The sequence below is a fragment of the Barbus barbus genome (assembly GCF_936440315.1).
Source record: "Barbus barbus genome assembly, chromosome: 31".
In the NCBI taxonomy this organism is placed as follows: domain Eukaryota; kingdom Metazoa; phylum Chordata; class Actinopteri; order Cypriniformes; family Cyprinidae; genus Barbus; species Barbus barbus.
The window spans coordinates 14,690,418-14,717,583 of record NC_136759.1 but is presented as its reverse complement, the minus strand read 5'-3'; the positions used below and the strand labels follow the sequence as shown (position 1 = coordinate 14,717,583).

The 27,166-nt window shown below is 37.3% G+C and overlaps 3 protein-coding genes across 4 annotated transcripts; 1 reads left to right on the top strand and 2 right to left on the bottom strand.

The window, feature by feature from the left end:
• The first annotated feature begins 144 nt into the window (after nucleotides 1-144).
• LOC306851396 (kinesin light chain 2-like) lies at nucleotides 145-14,277 on the top strand. Its single transcript, XM_079387588.1, has 13 exons — nucleotides 145-367; nucleotides 5,373-5,598; nucleotides 5,684-5,914; nucleotides 6,768-6,843; nucleotides 7,157-7,382; nucleotides 7,493-7,580; nucleotides 7,716-7,817; nucleotides 8,833-9,006; nucleotides 9,110-9,209; nucleotides 9,315-9,364; nucleotides 9,449-9,579; nucleotides 9,666-9,732; nucleotides 11,159-14,277. The coding sequence occupies exons 2-13, from the start codon at nucleotides 5,389-5,391 to the stop codon at nucleotides 11,243-11,245; spliced, it is 1,542 nt and encodes a 513-aa protein (XP_079243714.1). The 5' UTR covers nucleotides 145-367; nucleotides 5,373-5,388; the 3' UTR covers nucleotides 11,246-14,277.
• Nucleotides 14,218-23,374, bottom strand: LOC306851395 (general transcription and DNA repair factor IIH helicase subunit XPD-like). Of its 2 annotated transcripts, none has more exons than XR_013782487.1 (23): nucleotides 23,209-23,374; nucleotides 22,993-23,092; nucleotides 22,497-22,574; nucleotides 22,338-22,400; nucleotides 22,093-22,206; nucleotides 21,881-21,997; nucleotides 21,443-21,559; nucleotides 21,220-21,343; nucleotides 21,037-21,133; nucleotides 20,813-20,946; nucleotides 20,365-20,533; nucleotides 20,131-20,249; nucleotides 19,780-19,849; nucleotides 19,602-19,671; nucleotides 19,139-19,240; nucleotides 16,201-16,264; nucleotides 16,008-16,119; nucleotides 15,830-15,922; nucleotides 15,634-15,706; nucleotides 15,104-15,174; nucleotides 14,854-14,997; nucleotides 14,646-14,789; nucleotides 14,218-14,422 (listed from the first exon to the last, which is right to left on the bottom strand). XR_013782487.1 is itself a non-coding variant. In XM_079387587.1 (23 exons), exons 1-23 carry the CDS (start codon nucleotides 23,211-23,213, stop codon nucleotides 14,330-14,332), a joined length of 2,283 nt encoding a protein of 760 aa, XP_079243713.1. In that variant the 5' UTR covers nucleotides 23,214-23,374; the 3' UTR covers nucleotides 14,218-14,329. The 2 variants fall into 2 exon arrangements, 1 of the variants encoding a protein (XP_079243713.1); XM_079387587.1 differs by having other exon boundaries at nucleotides 15,998-16,119.
• A 1,386-nt stretch (nucleotides 23,375-24,760) lies between these two features.
• On the bottom strand, nucleotides 24,761-26,446 carry LOC306851208 (cdc42 effector protein 2). Its single transcript, XM_079387361.1, has one exon. The coding sequence runs from the start codon at nucleotides 26,233-26,235 to the stop codon at nucleotides 25,399-25,401; it is 837 nt and encodes a 278-aa protein (XP_079243487.1). The 5' UTR covers nucleotides 26,236-26,446; the 3' UTR covers nucleotides 24,761-25,398.
• Nucleotides 26,447-27,166: the final 720 nt, after the last annotated feature.

The following is a 27,166-nucleotide window of genomic DNA, read 5'->3' as shown; positions in this document are numbered from 1 at the left end:
AACGCGCCAACAATCAAAAAAAACGGAAGAAGAAGAAGACACCTTCCAAAAATCATCATTGTGCTCGCCTCATGCATTTGTTGATGTGGTAATGCTCCATTAGGAGCAGTTCAGGACTGTGGCAGATAGGTGGCCTGTGGTCGCGCAGTCGCGGTAAATGAAGTGACGGATCATGTAAGCGTTGTTAATTCAGCCCGTCTGCGACACAACAGGTGAATGAATGACCGCGACCGAGGCTCTGCTTGGCTGTTACATCCATTAATCGCGACTACATCAAGGAAATAAAGATGTGATGTGGATTATTTCAGTCGGAATTGTCTGGCTGTAAATTGGGACGCGTCGTGGCCACTTGTCCGAGTTACTGCAGGTAAATAGACACTCACTGGCCACAGACTCTTAATATGACCTGGGAGAATAAACAGCTTTACAATGCGGTTTAGTGGACTATTACACTCTCGTTTGTTGTCAGTGTTTGTTTTCCTGATTTAGCCTTCGTTACAACTGCTAATCTAGTGAAAGTCAGCATGTTTAACAATTATCATCACTTTTAAAGAGGTCTACCAATCATAGAGTGTTATTGATTATTTATTACAGGAGATATTCTTTCAATTCCTTCATTTTATGTTGGGCAGTCACAATGTATATTTTATTCAAACGGGTTTATTTATTTTCATTATCTGTTTTCCCTATATATAGCTCTTCTATATATTTATCTGTGAGTGTAAATATATCTCTGTACTTAAAACAATTCTCTGTTTACACAACATGATTCAGCATCATGAGAGAATTAACACTTCACACAATTCAATTGACAGATCAAATAGATGACATTTTTGTCATTATTTACTCACCCTCATGTCAACCCAAACCTTCAAATTTGTATGACCTTCTTTCTTCTATGAAGTTTGTGGATTTTAGGTGCCATTGGTTTCATTAAACTAACAGTAAATAATGATTGACAGCTGTCAAGTCTTCTAAAGCCATTCAATCACTTCTGTAACAAACATACTTAAGTTTAGGTTGATATTCACTGAAATTTTGAATTCGAAGACTTATATACAGAGGTGGGTAGTAACGAGTTACATTTACTTCGTTACATTTACTTGAGTACATTTTTTGGGTAACTAATACTTTTAGAGTATATTTTAAAATGGGTACTTTTACTCTTACTCAAGTATATTTTTAGAGAAAAAACTGTACTCTTACTTCGTTACTGTGGGCGACTCTTCTCTCGTTACTGTATCTTAATGCAATACAAGTTAAAAATGCTTCAGTTTATTCCAAACGCGCCGTCTACTTTTCTCTGGGCAATGAACGATGCCCATTCGCGAATGATTCATTCTTTTGAGTCGATTCTGTTTAAAGGCTCTATCAAACCAGTTGGCAAACCAGTGAATCGGTTCGCGAATCAGTTTGAATGATTCGTTCAGTTCCCTGCCGCACGCGCTGAGTCTCTGAAGCGGTTCTCACTCAGATAACAGAGAGTTTAAGAACATCAAGAGTGCTGAAGATGTGGCTTTGGATCTACAGTCAGTTGAAAGCAAATCTGCAAAGGCTTGTTTGCTAGAGCTATATGAAGATCTTTATTAGATGAACACCGCGTGTGCTGTCTACTGTTCCACAGGTACAGGCCACGACATTACCAGTTTGTTGTACATGTACCTTACATTAAATACAATGTATAATTTATACATTAAATAAGCTGTCACAGAGTATGAAATGAACACCCGCGGAACCCGCGTTAGCTCTGCGCAGCGGCCCGCGGCCTGTTCTAGACACAATTAATATTCATATTTTTACAATATTTACTCTTGCAAAAATATAGGCTACATTTGTTTACATTTTGCAGAACAGAAGATCCGTCAATATGCATTGTTTCGTTATGTTCAGAGCAGTCATGTGAGGCGTTTTCAGAGGTTTCAGTGTCAGAGGTTATAGAATAATACATAATTAATTTACTTTAAAATATAATTTAATTCAGTGATGCAAATCAGAATTTTCATCAGTTGTTACTCCAGTTTTCGGAGTCATATGATCCTTCAGAAATCATTATAATATATCGATTTATTACCAGTGTTGGAAACAGTTTTGCTGCTTCATATTTTTTGGAACCTGTGACATTTTGTTCAGTATTCTTTGATGAATAGAAAGCTAAAAAGAGCAGCACTGATAATAAATCAACATGATTTCTGAAGGATTTTGTGACTCTGAAGACTGGGGTAAAGGCTGATGAAAATTCTGATTTGCATCACTGAAATAAATTACATATATTTATATATATATATATATATTGAACGGCAGTGTGTGTATACACATACACATTACATAAATGTAATCTATATCTAAATAAAAATAGACTATATTCTAGGGATGTAACGATTACCGGTTTGACGATAAATCATGATAAAATTCCCCACGGTTAGTATTACCGTTTCATATTTTAATTATCATTAAAACCGTATTCGATTACCACGATTTGAACAAGTCACGGTAAATAAATACTGTCCAGCATAAAGCACAGTTTTAAGTAACAGTCTCACGTGCGCACAGCGTGCAGAGTAGTTTCGTTTTGAGTGAAAATTAGGCGGAAAAGCTGGGAGGTTTTAAAAGAGTGCTGAGGGAATTATGCAAATGAATTTATGAATGAATTAATTATATGAATGTACCTCTGAAGGATCTGACTGTCTTCAGAAACGATTCGATGCCATTTTGTTTTCATCTCAGCTCCATGTAATACCTAAAGGAAGTGTTCTTAAACACAATACTGCTTTGTTCGCGGAGTTCACGGGAATCAGCTGTAATTCAGCTTTTCCATATAAAGCGCCACCTGCTGTCAGAGAGTGGATTTACAGACACTTATTTACATTTAGCCTGTGTGCAGTTTCTGTCTGGCCAAAAACGGACCAAATTTGCATGACCTGCTGTAAATTTTGACCGACTGATGAAAAACAAGCTTATGGGGATTCTACACATTTAAACAATTCAGATAAGCTATATATAATTACTTTTGGAGCAGATAAAATATATATAATCATTTATTAATCAATTGTAATTTTGACTTAATCCTTTTCTTTATTTAAAGGCTGAAATGTGAGGTTTACATTTTTATGAAACTTTTTCAAAGCTTTATTTGAACATTTACATGAGATATTTGAACATGCTATTAAACTGTTGTCAGTCAAGTTGTCATTTAAAATCCGAACATCATTGGTCATGTTATTGTTTTAGTGATTATGCAAACAAAAAGTCATTTTATTTGTTGTTTGTTGATTTTTAAATATAAAACTTGAAGTGATTTATGTAGCGGTACTTTTTGAATATCTCCAGCACATTTTAACAATACCGTGATAATACTGATAACCGTGATAATTTTGGTCACTATAATCGTGATAAGAAATTTTCATACCGTTACATCCCTACTATATTCAGTACCTATATGATCCAAAGTAACTAGTAACTAACTACTTGTGTAGTTTTTTTATCCGATACTTTTTTACTCTTACTCAAGTAACTATTCAGACTATTACTTTTACTTTTACTTGAGTAAATATTTCTAGAAGTACTTTTACTTTTACTTGAGTACAGTTTTTGGCTACTCTACCCACCTCTGCTTATATACCACACTACTCATATGAAAACATTTATGGCACATTATGGTGAATCCTTCAAGTGTTGAACTGGATTCATTAAGCCAGGGTATTCAATGTAATTTTATGCAGATCAGAACTGAAAAGCTTTTTCAACAGCAACAGCCAAAATGGAGAAATACACAAGTTTTGACACAAGTAAAAAAAAAAAAAAAGGTCCACTCCACCCTTTAAGCACGCCAAACTGGTACCTAATACATGTATCATTTTGTTATTTTCTCAATGAATTAAGCTTAAACCCATATATCCGTGTTGATGACCTCGTCGGTCTGGCGTAAACATTAGCTCAGTCCTTTACCTCCCCAGAGACATCTCTGTTCCTACCTGTAAACTGATTCTTACCTAGCAACCCTTCTGCTTGTTTTCATGTGTTGGGGTGGCAGGCAAGCTTCACTTCAGGAGTCTATGCTCTTAAAAATAGGGCACAGTGTACTATATTAATATGAAGTAATTTTCAGTTTTTATTTTTTTTTACAGGTGTTTTACCTGTATTTTGAATTTTGCACTTCATTGCACTGTTTTACAGTGAAGTACATTTCTATGAAATTAATGGATTATGTCTTTGCAGACAATTACCAGTACATTTTTTTGAAACAGTGTACAATTGTTGTATTCTCTGGTGCTTCCTCAAAAACATATATCCCATCTTTATTATGAAGATTTTTTTTTCTCTGTAGCCAAAGGAGATCTTGCTTTTAGTGTGAATTAAGGTTAGTTTCTGATATTCTGTACTGCGTGTGATATAATTTAACCTATAACCTGAGCCTTTTCTGTTTGTTTAGTAGTTGTTTGTGTGGAGTTTGTCTACACATTTTCCAGACAATTTTCTTCCTGAAATATCACCTATGATGTTTCTTGAGTGTGTGTATTTAAGAACAATAACTGTGTAGGTTTATGTAGCCGAAGTTGCTCTGCAAGTATCATTTGAATGCTGAGACTTTTGCACATAGCATTTTAAAAACTATAAAATATGTAGATAAAATGGAATTATAGAAATATACTATAAAACTTTAAACTTTTGTGACACAGAAGCAACATATCAAATATACCCATACACCAAAAAGGATGTCAAGCACACAAACCACTTTCTATTTAGTAAATCTGTTTAAATCCAGACTATTTAAGCAGCTTGTACAGTAGCTGAACTTTGCGGTTTAGGTTCTGATCTGTTAATTACCTTTAGATATTTGAATATTTTTAAAAAAAGTTACCAAGCTTGCATTTATTTGATCAAAAATAGTAAATATTGAGAAAAAAAAGAGTTATATTGCGAAATACAATTCAATTTAAAATGATTGTTTTCTGTTTGAATATAATTTAAAAAGTAATTTATTTCTGTGATGGCAAAGCTGAATTTTCTGCAGCCAGTAGTCTTCAGTGTCACATGATCCTTCAGAAATGCTGATTTGGTGCTAAAGAAACATTTCTTATTATTATTAATGTTAAAAACAGTTTTATATTTTTGTGTAAGCTGTGATGCATTGTTTCATGATACTTTAAATAGGAAGTTTAGAACAGCATTTATTAAAATTTATTGAAATTTAAAAAAACTACTTTCGTCATAAACTGCCAGTTTATCACTTTGAATAATCATTTGCATCATCAAAACAAATACTGAATATAACCCAGAAACCATGTGAATGTTATAATGCACATGCTATATGCACACTAAAGAATTTGAACACTAAATGCATGTTAATACCAAATGCATATTTTCCTCCCTAGGGTCTGAGTGTCAGACATGTTGTCAGGGGAGGAAATCTTATGCAGCACCCAGCAGGTGATCGCAGGGCTGGAGGCTCTGCGTGGAGAGAACCGCACGCTGCTGGACAGCCTGCAGGAAACGCTCCAGAGCCAGACCTCCAGCGAGAGCTGCAGCCTGGAGCAGGAGAAGACCAACATTATTTTACAGTCTCTGGAGAGGATTGAACTGGGGTTAGGAGAGGCGCAAGTGAGCAGCGCAGTCAGCTTCATTCACTTTCTGTCTCATTAAGAGCCTTTCCACTCACCCATCTGTCTGTTTCCCACTCATCCAGGTGATGATGGCGCTGTCAGCACACCTGGGCTCTTTGGAGGCAGAGAAGCAGAAGTTGCGCGCTCAGGTGCGGAGGTTGTGCCAGGAGAACCAGTGGCTGAGGGACGAGCTGGCTCGGGCCCAGCAGCAGCTACAGGAGCGGGAACAGGAAGTGGTTACTTTAGAGGAGCAGAACAGACACCTGCAGTTCATGAGCAGCATCCGCAAGTACGACCACGAAGAGCCGCCTATGGTAAGGTTTCATCTTGAAAACATTCATGTGGTTAATACATTTAGGTTTATAGGCTAAACATTTGTTCTAGACTAGCTTTGTGGATATGGGTTTTTGTTTGTTTGGTTGTTTGTCTGTTTTTAATAGGAAAATGGCAAGAAATTAAATGCACACAATTAAATAATATTTGGCAAAATTACATATTGATTGGAAACAATATTCTGCTTACAAGTGATATTAACCTTGATTTTTCTTTATTTTCTTTAATTTTATTATCTTATTTAATTTTAGGCATATTATAGTTTATTTCTGATAAATAATTTTACTCTTTTTATTTTTTTTGCAGTGGGACAATCACATTAATAATCCCATTATTTTATTTTCTGTTTGGATTATCGTAGTTTTAAACAATGTAATTCATATTTTCATGATGGATTTTCATATTTTCATATCTTGTGCTAGGCACAAGACAAAAAAATACCATCCTTACAAAATGGCATTTAATAAGAAGGAAAAATAAATGCATGACATAAAGTCAGTTTGACCTTCACATAAAAAAAAAGGTTTAGATCTGAACAATCAACACAAAGTACCAAAAAAAAACACTTACCTTTTTGAGCTGAATGCCCCCCACTAACCCAAGTAGAAACAAAAGATATTTTCATATTGCTACTGTAATTATGACAAAGATGCTAACTTTTTTTATTAACAAAATCTAGGTGTATTGATATATTAAATAACCACGATTTATTAGATTAACCATGATTCATTTTGTGATTTCAAAAACTGTATGATTGGGCGCCATTGGTCTAAAGGCTATTCAAAATGTTAAATCGTAAACTCATGACATGTTCATGCTGTTTGTTTCTTACAGGAGGATAAAGATTCTACTTCAGGGAAGGAGTCCCTTGATGATCTCTTTCCTTCTGAAGAAGAGGAGCAATCACACAGTATGACACTCCTCACAGACCACAGCTGTTCCTTTACACATTTGTTTACGGAGTATTTGCCATGTCAACTGTTAGAGCAAGCAAGGGTTTGGTTGACTCAAGGTTTACTACAGTGTTAAGTTTCAACCACAGTTAGGATTTATTATAACCACAACTAGAATTTTAACTTCTTAAAGATTATTTTGATATGTTTTTATTGAGAGAAGAGTAGAGGTCAGGAAATTGAGAAATATCACAAGATCACTCATGATCACTCAGCTCAATCTATCGGAGCATGTGCTCATGTGTCTCAGCTCAACTCTTGTATTTGTAGTGTCTCAGCCACACAGTAGTGCCGCCGCTGCTGCCCAGCAGGGAGGATATGAGATCCCTGCCCGCCTCCGAACTCTCCACAACCTGGTGATCCAGTACGCCTCTCAGGGCCGCTATGAGGTGGCCGTGCCACTCTGCAAGCAAGCTCTGGAAGACCTGGAGAAATCCTCAGGCCACAGCCACCCAGATGTTGCTACCATGCTCAATATCCTGGCTTTAGTGTACAGGTCACTTCTCACTAGAGCATCACACATTCATTTAATCTTAAGTGTAAATATAATTATTAATCTGTATTACATTCTAATCTTATTAAATAACATTAATATTATGCTTACAGGGATCAAAACAAATACAAGGAAGCGGCCAATCTCCTGAATGATGCATTGGCTATCCGTGAGAAGACACTAGGCATGGACCATCCAGCAGTATGTACTGTTTGAAGATGGAACTGTTATAGTTTGCTTTGCTCTGTGGTTTTTGTATTTTGCTGAAAAGTCAATAGTTGCATATGCAGTCTGTATACATTAGGTCCCTTTTCTTGACTTTGTTTGTGTTTGTAGGTGGCAGCTACTCTGAATAATCTGGCTGTGTTGTATGGGAAAAGAGGGAAGTATAAAGAGGCAGAGCCACTGTGTAAAAGAGCTCTGGAGATCAGAGAAAAGGTACTGACACAAAAAGAGTGAATGGTTTTCCCACCTGTCCTTTCTATAACAGCTGTCAGATCAGATCAACTTACCTGTACAAGTTTTGAGTCCCGGGTCAGTAAGATTTCCTTTTGAAAGAAAATCATTTAATTTAGCATTAATGCATTAAATTGTTCAAAAGTGACATAATGCCTTTATATTACATATGTGACCCTGGACCACAAAACCAGTCTTAAGTCGCTGTGCATTGCGAAGAACTTAATTCGGACAACTTTAAAGGTGATTTTCTCAATATTTTAATTTTTTTGCACCCTCAGATTCCAGATTTTCAAATAGTTATATCTCGGCTAAATATTGTCCTATCCTAACAAACCACACATCAATGGAAAGCTATTTATCGTGGCCTAATGGTTAGAGAGTTGGACTCGTGATCCAAAGGTTGCGGGTTCGATTCTCCGGCTGGCAGGGATTGTAGATGGGGGAGTGAATGTACAGCGCTCTCTCCACCCTCAATACCACGACTGAGGTGCCCTTGAGCAAGGCACCGAACCCCCAACTGCTCCCCGGGCGCTGCAGCATAAAATGGCTGCCCACTGCTCCGGGTGTGTGTTCACGGTGTGTGTGTGTTCACTGCTGTGTGTGTGCACGTTGGATGGGTTAAATGCAGAGCACGAATTCCGAGTATGGGTCACCATTCTTGGCTGAATGTCACTTCACTTCACTTCATATGTTAAAATAAGACTTTCAAATAAATGCTGTTCTTCAAACGTTCTATTCGTCAAAGAATCCTGAAAAATTATCCTGGTTTGCACAAAAATATTGAGTAGCACAACTGTTTTCAACATTGATAATAACAAGAAATGTTTCTTGAGTAGCAAATGATCATATTATAATGATTTTATCCTTGTCCAGTAAATCAAATCCAGTAAATCAAAGTCATGGAGCCTTTAAATATTGTTGCGGCCTTGGAGTCAAAAGGTTTGAGAGCCACCAGTCTAGATTAAATATCTTGCCCATCTTTGTCTGTTAACAGGTGCTTGGGACAGATCACCCTGATGTAGCCAAGCAGCTGAATAACTTAGCCCTCTTATGCCAGAACCAGGGCAAATACCAGGAGGTGGAGCAGTACTATGAACGTGCGCTGCACATTTACCAGAGCCAGCTGGGTCCAGATGATGCCAATGTGGCCAAGACCAAGAACAACCTGGTCAGGATAGGAAATGAGTATCTTGTCAAATGCTAGTGTTTTAATAATGGTAGCAGTAGTGTATTATGCAAGTTATATAATATACCATTCATTTGCACTTCAGGCCTCCTGTTATCTCAAACAGGGGAAATACAGGCAAGCTGAGGCTCTTTATAAAGAGATTCTGACTCGTGCTCATGAGAAGGAGTTTGGCTCAGTGGAGGGTAAAATCAGTTTTACTTCTGCCTTCAGAGGAATTTTATACACTGTAGTTTGATCTGCAAAGCATACTTGTCCAGTAGTAAATTAATATTGTCACATGTAAATAGGGGACGGCCGGCCAGTTTGGATACATACAGAGGAGGGAAGCTCTAGACAGGTATGCTTTCAATCCAAATATGCATGTTCTATTAGGAGAAATAGCTTTTTAATGTGCTTTTTCGTGTGTGTGTGTGTACTGTAGGATGGTCTGGGAAGTCTGAAGCGCAGTGGATCGTTTACCAAGCTCCGGGAATCTATAAGACGAAGCAGTGAGAAACTTGTTCGGAAACTGAAAGGAGTTGGAACACAGGAAACAGCCCCTCGAGCTGCTGGGTAATGATATTCTGCTTACTGTTCAGCTCTCGTCACTTTATGTAGAAGAGAGCAGTATTTTTAACTACTCATTTATTTTTAAACAGGATGAAGAGAGCCAATTCTCTAAATGTGCTTAATGTGGGTCTCAAAGAAAGTCAAGAGGCTGCTATGGTAAGCGTTGAGTCTGTGCTTTCAAATTTGCTCAAGTATCTTATATTCACCAAGGCTGCATTTATTTGAGCAAGTATTTGATCATTTATTTTGATACAGTAAAATTTAAAGGGGACCTATTAAGCCCCTTTTTAAAAGATGTAAAATAAATCTCTGATGTCCCCAGAGCATATATGTGAAATTTTAGCTTAATAACAACATCGCTGGTCTCGTGCCATCACAAACTTTATAAGTCCCACTTCTGATTATGAGCTCGACAACGTCAAGGGATTGACTCACATTGCTTTCATATGCAACTTTTAACTACCACATTCCTATTTACAATCATTCTGGCAGCACTTGAAGGCAGCATCAGTGAAAACAGGCAGAGAGCCTGTAAAGGTAGCTTTAGCAGTTAGCCTCACAGAGTGCCAAGAAGCTCTTTCAGAAAGGCAATTTGGAAAACAAACTCATGATACGTACTTTGTCTGGAGCTGACGCTCGCGCACGCAGCGTTGGTATTGATTCCTAAACATTTAGGGGATGTTACCAATTTTTCCGGGATATTTCCTTCGAAAATTAAATTTAACCACAGTGTCCTCGGCTCAGATGAGGGGAGATTATGGCGACTCTTATGTTCATTAGTACATCCAAAAACACAACACTTGTAAAGCCTCTTTAGCGCTGACATTGTATATATCTCCAGTAATGGCAAACCGCAGCTTCTCACTCAGAGCTGTGTTTATTCTAATGGAGCAGAGAGCGTTTTCCCCTCGGTGATGTGCACAGAGGGAGAATCTGAAACTGCTCATTTGGAGAGACTGTTCATGATTTATTGGTTTTATTAAAAAAAAAAAAAACAAATTGGTGGATTTTTAACAGTATAAGCTGGTGTCACACACTGCAGACACACAGCTGTGTTCAAACACCTTATAAAAGTGATTTTTGCATAATAGGTCCCCTTTAATATTGTGAAATGATATGATTTAAAATGTTTTATATTTGAATATATTTTAAAATGCAATCTATTCCTGTGATGGCAAAGCTTAATTTTCAGCATCATTACTCCAGTCTTCAGTGTAACCTGATCTCATTCTAATATGCTGATTTGGTGCTTAATAAACATTTCTTATTATTATCATCGTTGAAAACAGTTGTGCTGCTACATATTTCTTGTGGAAACTGAGATGCATTTTTTTCAGGATTCTTTGATCAAGTTACAGTAAAGACCTTTATAATATTACAAAAGATTAGGCTACTATATCAAATAAATGCTGTTCTTTTGAACTTTATATGAATAAATTTAATGTATAATTGCTGAATAAAAGTATTTTCTTAAAAAAAATCTTTTGAAGGTGCTGCATATTTTTACAGTAATCAGGAATTAGTTAATGGATGGTGATTGAGAATGGTTATCGGATAATGAAAGTCTATTTTGTCTTTTCAGAACCCCAAAAGGCTGACAGATGCACGGGGTCTGAGTTCCAGCACGCAGAGTTTAGCACGCCGTGCATCTCTGAGCGGTGACAGCTAAACTTTCAGACACGGCTTATAACATCAGGACTGATGCAGAGATGTCAGCCTCGCATCTGACTGGTCTGTAATGACTGCAAAGGCCATATTTGACAATAATATGAGGAATAGTATGTGACGATGAATGCACATACTTCAAAGCAGTATGTCAAAGTGCTTCTGGAAAAGGAGAGCACACTTTGGCTTTACAAAAATATTTTTTACACTGTAAAAAATCAGTTCTGTCTACTCATTTTTTAAAAGCCTGTTGCAATATAAAATGTCACAGAAATATATCATTTATTGCATTTCAAAGATACGACCATTACCACAGCCTTAGGCAGGGTGCAGTTTTTTTTTTTTTTTATATATAAAAGTGTGGTCACATTTTTTGCTCAGCAGAATTTTACAGGCAAAATCCAGTGATTTAAATAGGATTCCATGCACTCAGGAGTTTCGTGTAAGGGGAAAAAAGTTCCCCACTTAGGTTTCGCTCATGTTCAGGTTGGTTGCCACGCTGACCAACAGAAAGCTTTTGTTGTGAAAGTCTTTAATTAAGCCTAATTCATTGCTACATTATTGACAATGGACTTTTTTTGCCTGCATAATTTCTCCAGAATCTTACTAATGTGACTGCACTTTACCACTGTTTACTTAGAATATTGTAGCAATATGTGACATACATTCCATGTCCTCACACTACCATGCAATAGAAATATAGTATTGGAATTGAACAATTTGCACTTAAGGGATCGTTCACTCAAAAATGAAAATTCTGTCATTAATTACTCACCCCCGCAAGACCTTCGTTCATCTTCAGAACACAAAATATAATTAAGATATTTTTGATGAACACTGCATAGACAGCAATGCAACGTTTTCTTGTTCAAGTACTGCAGGTTTTGAAAATGTAAGCTGTTCTTAAAGAATTTGGAAGATGACTGGTGATCTTTTACATGTTAATGACATTAAATAGGAGTCATTTACCAGGCAGAGAGTTGAAACCATTCAATTGCACGCAAGTTCAAGATCATTTGCGATTCATACATTTCACATCTGAAAGAGACGCGTACGTGTGTTTTCTGTACGTACATTCATTTTATGAATCATATTACGTACACATATTTGAGAAATGATCGTAAGATCAATTTTAAGTTGTTTCTGCGCAACATTTTATAAATGAGGCCCCAGTTGTTCAACCGTAATGTGAAGCTTTGAGAATACTATTTGTGCGCAGAGAAAACAAAAACAGCGATTTTATTCAACAATTCTTTGCAGGGTCAGAAAGCTCTCGGATTTCACCAAAAATATCTTATGGCTAGTTTCCACTGAGAGGTACAGTACGCAATTATGTCCGTTTCCATTGTCAGAAGTTGTGAATGGTACCAAAATAGCGAACCATACCGTAGCACTTTTTTGGTACCCTTTCGTCGGGGTACCTAGCACAGCAAAGGGTACCAAAAGGGTGGAGCTAAACTCATTGCAGAAGTTGGTTTACTAGAATCGTCACTTTTGCTTGATATAAGGGGATAAAGTTTCTCCTTCACTCGTTCCGCTCTTCTGTGCTCTGCTTATTACATCAGAGTTAGCAAACACACAAAAAATATAAGTGTATTTTATACTTTTATATTTTCACCCAGACAATAGCCGTTTCTCAATATGTGTTCTTGTGAAATGTCAGAGTTTTTCAGGCGAGAATGTAGTTGTTTAAAACTCAAATCTGCGGTTTATTTATAAAGATATAGCGCCTATTTGAAAATTTGCTATGCCGATTTCGGCGCTCCAGGCGATCAGCGGGTGCTCAGTGTGTTCATGTATCCGCCTCCAGCAGCCTTGGCTAGTCCTTCCGACGTTTGCCGCTAGCTCTGATGTCTCGTAGTGATTAAACGAGAATCAATTTGTTTTGTGTATATTTAACAGGCATTCGTGGTCTCATGAATCTATTATTTGTTCCTGATCATATCGTTTTGACTGAGCACAAAGTTTAACTTTATATTTATTTTGAACTTTACTGTAGTAACTTACAGCGCTGACTTTGTAGCAAATGTTTGACTGTGAATTGTTTGCTTTTGTCTTTATTTCCTCTTATACTTTGTACTTATACTTTTATAATGGCTATTATTGTTCATTAAAACTGACATAAGAGGCAGAGTTGTGCTTATTGTCGATCGCTATTTTCCGGCATACACCACGCTATAAAGAGTACTGTTGGCAGTGGAAACCAAGCCTGATCAGGGTTACCCGTACTGTTCCGCTCAGTGGAAACGAGGCATAAATTTGCATTCCAAAGACATTAGGGTGAGGAATTAATGACAGAATTTTCATTTTTGGATGAAATATCCCTTTACATCGTCATATCGCTTCTAAATGCACTTATCTCAAAAATTCCTAATGAATGGTCATCCATGATGTTGCATTCCCAGATGAATGTTGTACACTAATTTGTATGTTTCTATGAGTTAATATCAACCAGTTGTGGTACATACTTGTGCCTATAATATAAGGGACTTTTGATTTTTCAAATTCAAGCACATGTACTTTATATTTATGCATTGCTTTAGTTTAAGCACTTCTCAACACAATAGGAAGGATTGTACATGTGTAGAATTTCAGGGTACAAGGCTAATATACAGTATATAACTTGAATCTTGCTAGTGGATGTAGTTACTGAGAGGTTAGAAATCAAATGAGCGGTTACATAATCTAAACAGCTGTACATTCTATGTTACATATTCCGTAAGCTTAGGGAGTATATTTAGATACTGAATGTTGCTGATGAACCAAATAAAATTGTTCTACCTCTGTTAAAATCAACATATGTAAGAAGTGTTTTTAGATAATTAGATGGTTGACAGCTGATACAGCCCAATCTATAGCTGGTATGCGATTCCTGGTGACCTCCAGTAGTTTACCCTTAACTTAGTGTGTTTGTGTGCCCTCTGCAGCTGGTTTTGAGAGTATGTTTCTCTTCAAACAGTAAATAACGGCACTGGCTAAATAACAGCATTTATTAATGCTTCTTGTTGTAGAAAACACCATATTAAAGAATCATATAAAAAAAGAATACATATATACACATCTCCCAGCCTTTGTTCCTTTTGAGACCTCAGGCTTGTTGAGCGATCTGAGCAATTTTTTTAAGCATGTCCTCAGACTGCAGTTGTTCCAGGGTCAGCAGGGACAGACCCAACTGATCCTCCTGCCACACAAACATGACATAAAGGCTCTTAATACAACATGAATAAGAACATGTACCTCACAATTTCATCCCTGCAAATGTATCATTGCGCTTTTGCTTTGTGTTTATATATGATTTCAACTGGTTTCAATTTATGTAGATTTTAAGTCAACTTATTGAATGAACATACATTAAGCGTGAGGTTTAGATCATTAAACAGGCTGAGGAAGGTTATCGTGGTTACCCGTCTGAAGGGCTGGGCCATCTGTCGTAGAAAGTGCTTGGATAACTGAACAGTCTCATCAATGGTCAGATTTAGGCTTCCATCTGTAAGGTGTTCCTGGATCCAGCGGGGCAGCTTTCCTCGCTTATCTGCTCGTGCGTAACGCTGAGGGAAACACAAGAATTTAGGAAAGAAAAAAATCATGCTACTTTCTCATCAGTTTACTTACCTTATCGGCAAAGATCATCAGGCCATAGTCTGTTTTGCCTCGGATGGCTCTCCCCACACACTGAGCCGCATGGCGCATTGCATCAAACGTCAGAAAGTCATTTTCCCGGATTTGAAACTGATCTCTGAGGTATTCCAACCGTGCCTGATTCAATCAAACAGGTCAGGGGTTTTTTATTCATTACAGAATGTATTGGAAATCTTATGAATTAGAAATGTATTCGAGATCTGGGAGAAAAAGCTCTACAAACCTTGAGGATTCGACTCTGGGTGTAAACATATGGTACTCCAAACATGATAACGGCACGGCCAAAATGATGAACTGGGGGTTGAAAAGAAAAACTGATGAGCAAATGTTTACACTTAATTGTTTTAAAGAATTTGCTAATTATAAGTTTTCTGCAGGTTTTATGAAAGTAATTTTAAAACTGGGTAAGACTTAACTAAAAAAACATTAGGAATTAATTGAAGGGCCCACAAAGTTTGATTAAAATAAGAAAAATATCTGCCAATAACATCAGAAAGATAATTTTGTATCTCAAGTAAATGATCTTGATTTAAGAATGTTTATATATTTGTAATGCAAAAAAGGACAAAAATACAGAGAAAGATATCAATTTGTTACATGCAACATTTAATGCCATGACTTTATGAATGCAAGACTATCTGCTCCAATTTAAAACCTTCCTAAGGCTGTAATTTATGACAAGGTGAATTAAGACTTAAGACCAGCAGAAATCCTGTATAAAGAAAGCTCAAAATTGAAAGAAGTAGTATCCACCAAAGTCAATCCCCTCTGAGACTTTCCCTCTTGCCACTGAGAGCAGAATTGCTCCTCTGCCGTTCTCACAGGCCTGAAAATGAAAGACAACAAAAGTGATTACTTTAACACAGGGAACCTAAAATAAAGTCAACATTACACAACACGATTACAGAAAATTGGATTAGGGAGCATTAAAACCCCAATGTTTATTGACCTCTTGATACTTCTCCAGGGCCATGCTGGTCTCGGCTGCATCCTGGGTTTCAATGAAAATGAGCTTGTTTCTTTGGATGTTCTCAAGGATGCCCTACAAATCCAGCAAGAGAATGAGTTATGATTATCATAACAGCACTTTCAATGATCTGAGAAGCAATCTTCATACCTGTTCATACCATGAGGCCACAATGTTCTCCATGTACATGTAACTCGTGAAGAATGCAACGATCCCATCGGGAACGATGGCAGACATTTCCAGCAGCAAGTTTCCATAATTCCGGATCACAGCTGTGGGATGCATTTTAAATAAAGAGGTTATCTTTTAACTGCACTGGCAAAATAAAATGAATACAAACAAAAACAACTCGCCAAAATCTTCTCTGGTCTCAAACTTGGAGGTCATCGCTACTTGATCATTCCCTCTGCCAACAATCTGGAAGTTGGAAAAAATATAATAGTTTAAAATAGATAAATACGTTGATTACTTTTCTAAATTCCTAATGTTTTCAACTGTTAATCACTTTCAAACATGTAAAGCAGACAGGGTTAACCTTACAGTAGTACTCAACACTGATTACTGTCAGACTTTCAAAATCCTTCATCACTTGAATTAAGATTATAATATTTTAATTTTAAAGGAGACATTGGATGCCAAATATCTTCATTTGCATATAAATGTGTCTTGGCAATGTGTGGACACAACCACTCTACAAGCCCTAAAAAGCCATTTTTTAATCCCCCAAAAACCTAAACAGTCTCAATTATCAAGCCATTTTGATTTTGGAGTGAATAACCAGCGCTCTCTTCCACCTTCAATACCAAGGGGAGACCCTTGAGCAACAGCCGAACCCCCAACTGCTCCCCAGGTGCTGCAGCAATATGGCTGCCCACTGCCCCGGGTGCGTGTTCACAGTGTGTGTGCACTTGGATAGGTTAAATGCAGAGCAGAAATTCCGAGTATGGGTCAGCATACTTGGCCATACGTCACTTCACTTTCACTAAATTTGTTTATGTGTGACTGTTTTCTGAATGAGGGACAATTCAAGGCAGGTTTTGTTAAAAAGTTAAAACTCAAGGATGGAGCAGTAATCATTGTTCATGATCCAGCTGCACCTCCAGAAGTCTCACACTTTATATTTTTTATGATTATTTGGGAATCGCCTTTGCTCTTCCACAGAAGAGAGGGGCGCGGTGAGCAGAGCTCGTTAGCATGAGATATGCAGCGAAACAATTTGCTGTGAACGGAGCTGTTTTTGACAAGGTAAAAAGGGTGTTGTTTTTCATGACCACTGAGACCATTTCGAGAAGACCCTAAAGAATCATGCCAACTTGTGGAAAATGGGCATCCGATGTCCCCTTTGAAGTACAGCCACCACAAAATCAGACTTACTTTAAATATATATATTATGTACATGTACACACACACAGTGGGGGAAATAAGTATTCAACACTTGAACAAATTTTTTATTAAACACATTTCCAGTGCAGCAATTCACATGAAATTTTGACCAGATGTTGGTATTAACTCAAGAAGTCTACACAGAAAAAACATTGAATATTACAATCCATAAAAAAGTTATATTTAATGAAGTGAAATAGGAGGAAAAAGTATTGAACACACAAAGAAAAAGCAGTACACCAAGGCAAGACAACAGCTGATTTCACTAATTAGTTCAACCTCCTATTTGTGCAAATTAGAATCAGCCAGGTTATTGCAGGTTAATCAGTTAGAAAAAGCCTTACCGACCTCTGAATGCAAGTATACAAACATCTCAGGATGGGTAGAGGCAAAGCGCTGTCCCAAGACCTTCGCAACAAGATTGTTGTGCTGCATAAAAATGTTAGTGGTTACAGACGGATTTCACAACTCCTAAATGTTCCTGTAAGCACCATTGGGTCCATTATACGCAAGTGGAAAGAAAAAAACTCCACCATGAACCTGCCACGCAAAGGAGCTCCTCGAAAGATTTCTGATCAGGGAGTCAGAAAGTTAATCAGAAGAGTAATCCAAGAGCCAAGGACCACTCGGAAGAGCTACGGAGAGACTTGGAAGCAGCAGGTACAGTTGTCACAGAGAAAACTATAGGCAATGCACTCCACCGCCACGGCTTCCATGCACGCTCACCTCGGAAGGCTCCATTTTTTAAGAAAAGGCATGTTGAAGCTCGTTTGATGTTTGCTACAAAACATTTGGACAACCCTGTGAATTACTGGGAGAATGTAGTCTGGTCAGACGAGACAAAAATGAACTTTTTGGCAATAATACCACACGCCATGTTTGGAGGAGAAATGGCTCTGCGTATGACTCAAAAATACCATACCAACAGTGAAGTTTGGAGGTGGAAGCATCATGGTATGGGGCTGTTTTTCTTCTCATGGTACTGGCAGAATCCATGTTATTGAAGGGAAGATGAATGGAGCCATGTACCGGGAAATTCTTGAGGTGAATCTGTTACCATCCGCCAGGATGATGAGGATGAGACATGGATGAACATTCCAGCAGGACAATGATCCAAAACATACTGCAAAGGAGACTCGGAATTGGTTCCAGAAGAAGAAAATAAAGTTGTTGGAATGGCCCAGTCAATCACCAGACTTAAACCCAATAGAGAATGTATGTAAGGAACTGATGATCAAGATTCACAAGAGGGCCCCGAGGAACATTCAAGATTTCTGTTTAGAAGAATGGACCAAATTCCAACCTGCGCACTCTGAACGATTAGTTTGTTCATACAGGAAGCGTCTTGAAGCTGTTGCAAACAAAGGCTTTTCCACCAAGTATTAAGTATAATCTCAGTTAGTGTGTTCAATACTTTTTCCTGTGTCATTTGACTTTATTACACCAACATCTGGTCAAAATTTCATGTGAATTGCTGCACTGGAAATGTGTTTAATAAAAAATTTGTTCAAGTTTTGAATACTTATTTCCCCCACTCTGTGTGTGCGCGTGCATGCGCATATATATATATATATATATATATATATACACACACACACCTATATATAAACTTCTGGAATAACAATGAAACTGTTACTAAATTCAATATATAAATACTCAGTTTCTCTTAAGCAGCTTTGTCAGCAGAAATATCAAACATATTTTTGCCTAAATGGGGGGCTTCCAATATTGTGTAGGGCAACAGGGGGCCTCTGAGTCAAAAACACTGAAAGCCACTAATTTAATGTGTTTTTAAAAAGATGCCAGCCCAGTATATCTTCATTCGCAACTCTATTAAATATTTGCATAATTGCTTTCTTCAAACGGTAAACTACACACAGTTGGGTGGCATTGCCAGTCATAACTCACAAGAGGGCACAGGCAGGTTCGTGCCAGTGTCATGGTGAAGGATGCCATAGTGACTGGGTGGAAATCAAGGATGCGTGGGTAGATGTCCAGCGGAGAGAGTGTCTATTTAGAGAGAGCATCAAAAATGATCTAAATCAAACATTTGCGAATTCAAAATAGTGAAGATTCTAAAACAAATAACTGCAGATGACTTCGTAAATAGCATTTGTGTTTTGCAATAACAGTAGAAGTAAAGGCTACAGATGTTGTATAAAAGGTTCCCCATTTATTTTAAACCAATTAGCAAGCTAAAGCAAACCCATTTTAAATGTGGCCTGCACGCTTTAAGGTGAAAGTGAGGTGTGTCTCACACGGATGGCATGAGTGTTACAGTGGGATTACAATGAAGAGATTAGTGAGCAGTGTGCGTGTAATCTAATATTCATGGAAAGATGGGGCATATGGATTGAGGAGCACACCTTACCCCTGATGTGATAATGACTGATTGAAAGCGCCCAAACACTGGCTTTATGGCGATAGAGGGGTCCATGCAACTGCATTGAAAGAATCCAAAGTTAGTGACAAAGCTAATAAACTGAATTAAAAAGACATTTAATAGAAAATGCATGAGAAAAATGGTATTAAGAGCAGAATTAATGCACCTGAAGTGAAGAACAGGATTTGCTATTGTTGGCGTTTTATCTTCAAAGGGCTCAATGATGATGGTGAAGCCTAAAAGAGCGATTACACATAAGAAATCATTATTAAATTGAGGGGAGTTTGAGATATTAGCAGTGCTAAGGTGTGGTCACATGAGAGAAATTTCCGACAAATTTCACAGGCCAAAAAAAGTCCAAATCAAGCAGCTTTCTGTTGGTCAATAGGGCAAATTGACCAACAATCATATGGATTTCCTTTGGAATTGCTGGATTTCTCCAGTGCAAATTTGCAGAATGAAATTTTATGTGACCACAGCTTTATGATGGGAGGAGTCCAAGACAAGGCGTTTTAACCTTTGCTGTAGGTGCTGACAAGTGTGGCAAAGTGTGAGATCAAGGTAATGGCTGAGAAGTCAGCGATGTCTGCGATCTCCAGCGTCCTCAGCAGTGAGCGCAGCCGCTCGGCACAAAATCTGGAAGTGGATTAAATATACATTTAAGCTGGGGTAAATGTTGCTTTATTGCATAATAATTACCATCAGTACTTCAGTATGAGACGGCAGAAGAAAGACAGATTTTTTTGCTCACCTCAGGGGTTTGCGGTCAATGCAGACCTTCTCATAGATGTCTTTGAGGAACTGAGGGGCACTCTCTTGAACCACATGATGGATTCGCAAACGTGCCTTCAGGTACTCCAGGAAGCGCTTCATAAAGCCCACGAAGTGCTCTGCAGTGCGAATGCTGCCAGGTACAGCCTCTGTAGTGACAAACATACCACTTTTAAAACATATGGTATTTAAAGAAATATAGCTATTTAAAGCTAAATTCTCACAAAATAAGTCTGTTAGGTTTTATATTATAGAACAGACTTAAACAGTTTAAATCAACACAAAGTATCTGGACATTTCTTTAGTTTTGTGAAATATGACATTTGTTTGCAGAGGCCACTTGGTTTGATATCTTTTATCTAATGCAAAGACAGACATTTGTGTGTGACTCAAATATTTTAGGGGTTGTTGTAGCTAATAAAACTGACCTTGGAGGATTTCATCTGGCAGAACTGGGTTGGACAGATAGATGTCAGTTTCTCTGGCAACATTTGCTTCTTTAAGACCTTCAACTAATCTCCTGTATTCTTCTCTGAGTTTGGCAGCATCTGTTTCCTTAATTCTTAAAAAGAACGGCAAGAAATTAAAGGCATTACTCATGTAGTAATAAATAAAATACTAGTGAATTCACTCTTCCAGTATTTTGTCACACCTGCTAATGGTGTTTTGCAGGGTTTCCACATTAGTCTGACAGCGATCCAGAGTCCTCCTAGTAATGTTGACGCTCATGGAATCAATACACACATTATCTAGAGGGAACAATATCAGCTTAAATAACCAAGATCTGTCCACTTGATATGGGTGATCATGACAAGTACTGCAAATTTCTACTCACCGATGTTGTGAGCCTCGTCGAACACAACTACAGATTTCTTTGCGAGCTCTTTCGAGACCAGGTCTGCAATTTTTGGATCAAGTAAGTAATGGTAGCTGTACACTACAATGTTTGCGTGAAGAATCTTAAAGAAGAAATGTATGAAAGCAACAACAATCAACTGTATGCAATCATCAATCAGTTGCAGCAATCCTGCACCATATTAAATCTAGCAAGTACTCACTGCGTAACGTGCCAGGAAGTACGGACACCAGCCTTTTCTACGCCCAAATTCCTTCAGATCATCCAAGTTATATATACCAGGAGGAATGGGCACCTGTCTCCCTACTGCATCAAACTCCTGCGTACAGGGAAATTATTATTTAATGATAGTTAAATATTCAGCTTTAAATAGATTTATATTTAAAATGTTTTTATTTTTAATATTGCGATCAAAGACTATGCAATGCAAATTACAATTTGACAAAATATATAACAATAAATGTTTATCATTTTAAAACATAAATATTTGAAAAAATTTAACATTTTCTTCTAATGAACATGATTATTTCATATTCCAGAATACAATAAAATACATACAGGAATTCAGGCCTTACACAAATTGTACCAGGATTAAAAAAAGGCCAAATCCTACAGCAAATGCTTGAGAAATGCGTCACACCTCATAGAACTGGCAGACAGGTTGACTTGGGTTACTGTGATGCTGCGCGCGAATATATGATGCTGTCAGACTGTGACACTTTCCATCTACTTCTTTTCCAAAGCGCAGAGAGCTCACCTGTAATCACACATTCAATTCCACTAAATGAATTCACCGGCACAAAAACTATTTACTCAAACCACATGCAAATCTGCTCATTTAGCAGCTTCTACCTCAGGATGAATGCACAGGTTTTTCCGTGAAGAAAGCGCCAGTGCATGGAAGTCATTTTTCACTCCTGTTTGCTTTGCATAGTAATCCATTAGTTTCCTTAGCTCCTCCACAACCTGACAGGAGAACAGAGAGGTTACAGAAAATAAATACATAATTAATAGATGAAATGCGTATTTGAAAAGAAATGTAAAAATAAGTCATTAAGTTTGCAATGGGTTATAAACATGTATATAATGTTGAATACCTTCTCTATTTCAGGCACTGTGCGAGAACAGTAGACAAGCTTGGTGACTTCTAAAGGGTAAGCCTGCAAGTTGTGAAAATATAAAATCAAACTATTTGCAGTTATCAGCCTCTCGTTATCGTGAAGTTTCAAGTTATATAACATTCAGAAATCCCTCACCTTCTGGTAAGCAACAATGAGGGAAAGAAGAGAAATTGTTTTTCCTGTCCCTGAAGGCATCTCGAGAACTCCATGACCCTTTGCAAGATAATAAAAGTGGAGGAACAGTTAGATAGATAGTTATCTCTCAGTTAATATAAGAGTACAAAAGCTGCATGCATGATTGATTGACTGACTGATTTAACATTTATTATCCACCAATGTGGAATTTTTCCTTTCACTTCTCATTAATTATAACACAAACACAAATTATACACGCATAATTAAGACACCAACAACAACTATTCAACAAAAAAGTAGGCTATTAATTATAGTAGGCTAGATGTAGGCTATTAATTATTACTTAAGTTTAACGTTGCAGTTTAAACCCGTTTTAGTGTTGAACATTACATTGCATGGTACTTTTAGCACGGCGTGAAATGTCATGTTAACGTCCCATAATGTCAACATATTACATATATGACAATATTGGCTTAATAAATGGATTATAACACACCTTTGCGTCCAGCGTCCTCTTCAGCTCAAGCATGTACGAGTATTGTTCAGGATAAATGTAGTCATACGGAAAGTAGACTAATAACCCCTCGATATTCAGCCTAAATGGATGAAAGAGACATTAGAGCAGAAAACCTCGGTTTGGAGAATTGCCAGTTTGCATAACTTATTTGCAATGCTACTAGTCGATATATTGAAATTTGACAATTTCACTCACTTCATGTTGGCTGATAGGAATTTGCAGCGCTGAGTTGTTTCTGGTGGTCAGTTTTCTAGGATTTCACACATTAATGTAGCAGTAATTGTACCTGTCGTGTGTTTTACACAACAGACTTCTATCGAGTTATACAGGCGTTTTTAGTAGCACGAAAGCTGTCGCAGTTAAAACGCGTGAGGTATTTTGGCCTCTGTGATTGGTTGTTCGCTTGAGAACCCTCCCCAGTCTGTTATCTTATTAGATGATACACATGTCAATTCAACTTTTCAGCGGAAGTACATTTAGCACCTTCGGGGTTAGACCTAAATAATAGAAAAAAAGCCCGGACTAAACTTTTTTGTGTGTTAACAACTGTTTATTGAACTTTATTCTGTGGAACAGTAGTACAATTTTTTATTGGAATTTTAATATTCCACCCTCATTTCCTTTAATAAATATGTTTTACACTAGGTACAAAAAAGTGAAACACTCAGCACCTTTTGGACAAAAATGTCCCCATTGAAACCCATTAAACCACTATTTTTAACCGCGTGCCGTTTAACTGAAAAATTATGCAATTTTTGTTAATAGGCTTTCATTCTGTTGGCAAGGCTTCAGAATTAAATTTTTTACCAGATGGTGCCATTTTTTCAGGTTTGGTCTATAAAGCAAATACTTGCTTTATTCCTGTTTTCTGCTTCTGCCAACTGGATAAATAATGCAGCTATAATTGTGTAGGTGTGTTGGTATGGATGTCAGGGTGTGGTGTGTATGCGTGTTAAAAAAAATAGTGTGTATGTGCATTATGAAAGCTCATTTTTTTTAGATATCAACCTCAAATTTGGAACACAGCTTGTTTAGATTTATGGCTTTGATTTTTCTAGCAGGTTTAGAATTCAACATGTTTCATATATAAAATATTCATAAAATAAAATATTGTTCATAAATCATTTTCATAAACTTAAACTTGTATAACTTTTGTTTGGTTTCACTTTTTAAACTTTTTTTTACTTCAACAATAATCTGCCATGGGTCTTCTTTAAAATGAGACCAAACATATGTCTGTGCTCCCAAGCTTCCAATTAGTTTGACATGGACATTTTTGTCCACTATGGACCTAAGTGTAACTTTTTTTTATTGATGCACAAGGGTTAAAATAAATAAATAAACAAATAAATAATAATAATAAAAAAATATTAATTAATATTAATATATAAACAAATAACAATACAATAATTTTTGCAAAGATTTTAGAAAAGATGACACAACATTAAAAGCTGAATAGTCCGGACTGGTTGTATTTCCCTACCATCAATTATTTTAAAGCAATAATAAATAAATGTTAATAATAATAGTAATAATATGTTTAATTTTAGGAAATACCTTTTAAAAATTAATACATGTAAATATTTTTTTATGAAATACTTATTTTTTAAATTCTAGAGTATATAATAATCATTCGATTTTAAATAACACAACAAAGAAAGAAAGAAAGAAAGAAAGAAAGAAAGAAAGAAAATATTTTATTATTAAAACATAAGGTATATATTTTTATAATATTTTATTTACATGATCATTTTATTTAATATATTACAATGCAATAAAATACTGTAATATAACACCCCATCAAAGATAAACCTTTACAAAGTGATTTCCTTTGTACTCATAGGCAGGGAAAAGAATTATCTTAGATCATTTAAAGCATAATAGGTTTACTCCAGTGGAAATGAATCAAAACTCCATTTTGAGTCATTACTTGGTCATATTCACCTACATTGACTAAAAGTGATATTTTCTGAACTTTATGCTAAATATTTGACATTTTCCCGGAAAATTCACTACATAGCCAAAATCTCAATTCCTTTCCCTTCAAAGCATAGCTTCATAAGCAATAGCAAACATAAAAATGAACAAATTGTTAGTGCTTAAATATTTTACATCTCCAGCTGACCAAAACCCAGCAAAACACTGCTCTTGTTATGTTATCCATTAACACTGTTGTGCTATGAATGGATCACCCTATGGAAATTGATAGATTGATGGATTGTATTTATCAGAGTTAAAGCTGTAAAGATTATTGCCTATTTGTTATAACTGCGTGTGGATAAAAATGTGCCATAACTCCCAATTCTTTCATTCTCCTCTGAAACAGGCATAATAAGATGGCATGGGTGAGCTGACGCCAATATTACAGTATCTAAAAGAGTCCCTTTATATCTCATGTCTCTCTTCCACACTCTTATAACGGTCCATGATCCTAAGAACATCCTCCAAAATGGATGGTCCCAGGTCCAGGTCCAAACCCATTAGAGACTCCGAGCGTGATATGCTGGGTGAGATAGCTGGAGATTCACAGTGTTCGCTCCGCAGGTCCTCATTACTAAGCCCTGCATCAGAGTCCAGACTCAAGCCTCGTTTTGGGTCCAGCGGACCGCAGCCTTCCGACATTGAGTCATCCGAGGAAGCCTCGGATAAGGAGCCCGTGGAAGGCACCAGGTGCGGCAGGACTGCGATGGAGGTGGAGAGAGAGAGGTCACGACAGGGATCCCTGCGCTTCCCAATCCCTTCCTCACACACAGACATGGAGCGCTGCTGCGTCGGACTGTGATGGTGATTCTGCTGCTTATGAACAAGGGAAGGCTGCTCGTCTAAATGCAGACGTGGGGGTTTTGGAGGAGGTTGCACAGGCGCGATGAACACCGGCATGGAGATGGTGGTTTTGAGGAGAGAGTTGTGATGAGAATTATGACTGCGATGGTAAGTGTGGCTCTTGCTGTTCACATCGAAGATCTCATCCATTCTTCTGTCAAAGCTGTGAGAACGAGAGCCAGGTGTTTGATTGAGGGGTGGAAGCATATTGAGTTTACCTTGCAAGAATCCCACATCACCAAACATGTCCCCTTCTCCGTCAGGCCCGACATGGGCACTGTGGCGCACATCACCCAGCGGCGGGCTTATCATGTCTCCTGAAAGAACGTCCCGTATTTTCTGCTTCTTTCCTCGCTTTGGTGTGGATGTCTTTAAGTACATGGGTGTCTTGGCTGGCATTCTGTTTCCCAGTATTTTGTGTCAAACGTGTGATGATGTTTGTCGCAAAAATGGAGAGGAACCTAGTCCTCAGTCTGATATGAACTCTTTCATACGTTTAGGCTGGTGTGTCTCCTTTATTTCACTTCTAAATTTCCCGTCGGCAGCTGGAAGCGACGTCCTTAATGTCTGAAACTCTTCAGAAGCTCCTGGAATGTATCATCACAACTGCATATCTGAGGAACAAACAAACAGAAGAAAGATTTACAACCTGTGAAACTCTAGAGTGGGGTTGTAGAAAAAACACACACAAAGAAAAGCACATATATTTACTGTGCAATTTCAACGACAAAGAAAGCAACTCTGTTTTTCTTCTCTCTAGTCTTTGCAGCTACTTCTTTCCACAACATGTTGCAGGGAATTTGTTGGATTTTCAAAAGATATAATAGCTAGGATGTTATTTGTGTACATGCCTTTATGAGAATATTATGAAACTGCCCCAGAACATTATTGGCAGTAGAGAACGAGATTACAAATCCCCACTTCTATTCTCTTTTGAACTCTAGCCATCCACGCTGACATGTTATTGTATTCAACTTATTAATGTAGTGTGAAGATTGCACAACATTTAGGAACCTGCCCTTCACTGAACACAACAGAAGAACATGCGGCAAACATGCATTATTTACATCAAGTGTCCCTGAAATATATAAACATTTATCGCTTTTGAATAATGAGATCTTATTTTCTCATTATTACAACACAGCACAACTGTGAAACCTTACTTTATACATTAGAATAATGATAGATCGATCGATAGATGGATAGATGGATAGATAGATAGATAGATAGATAGATAGATAGATAGATAGATAGATAGATAGATAGATAGATAGATAGATAACAAATTGAACCCTTTTCAACCCTTAAACCCTTTAGAACCCTTAAAATG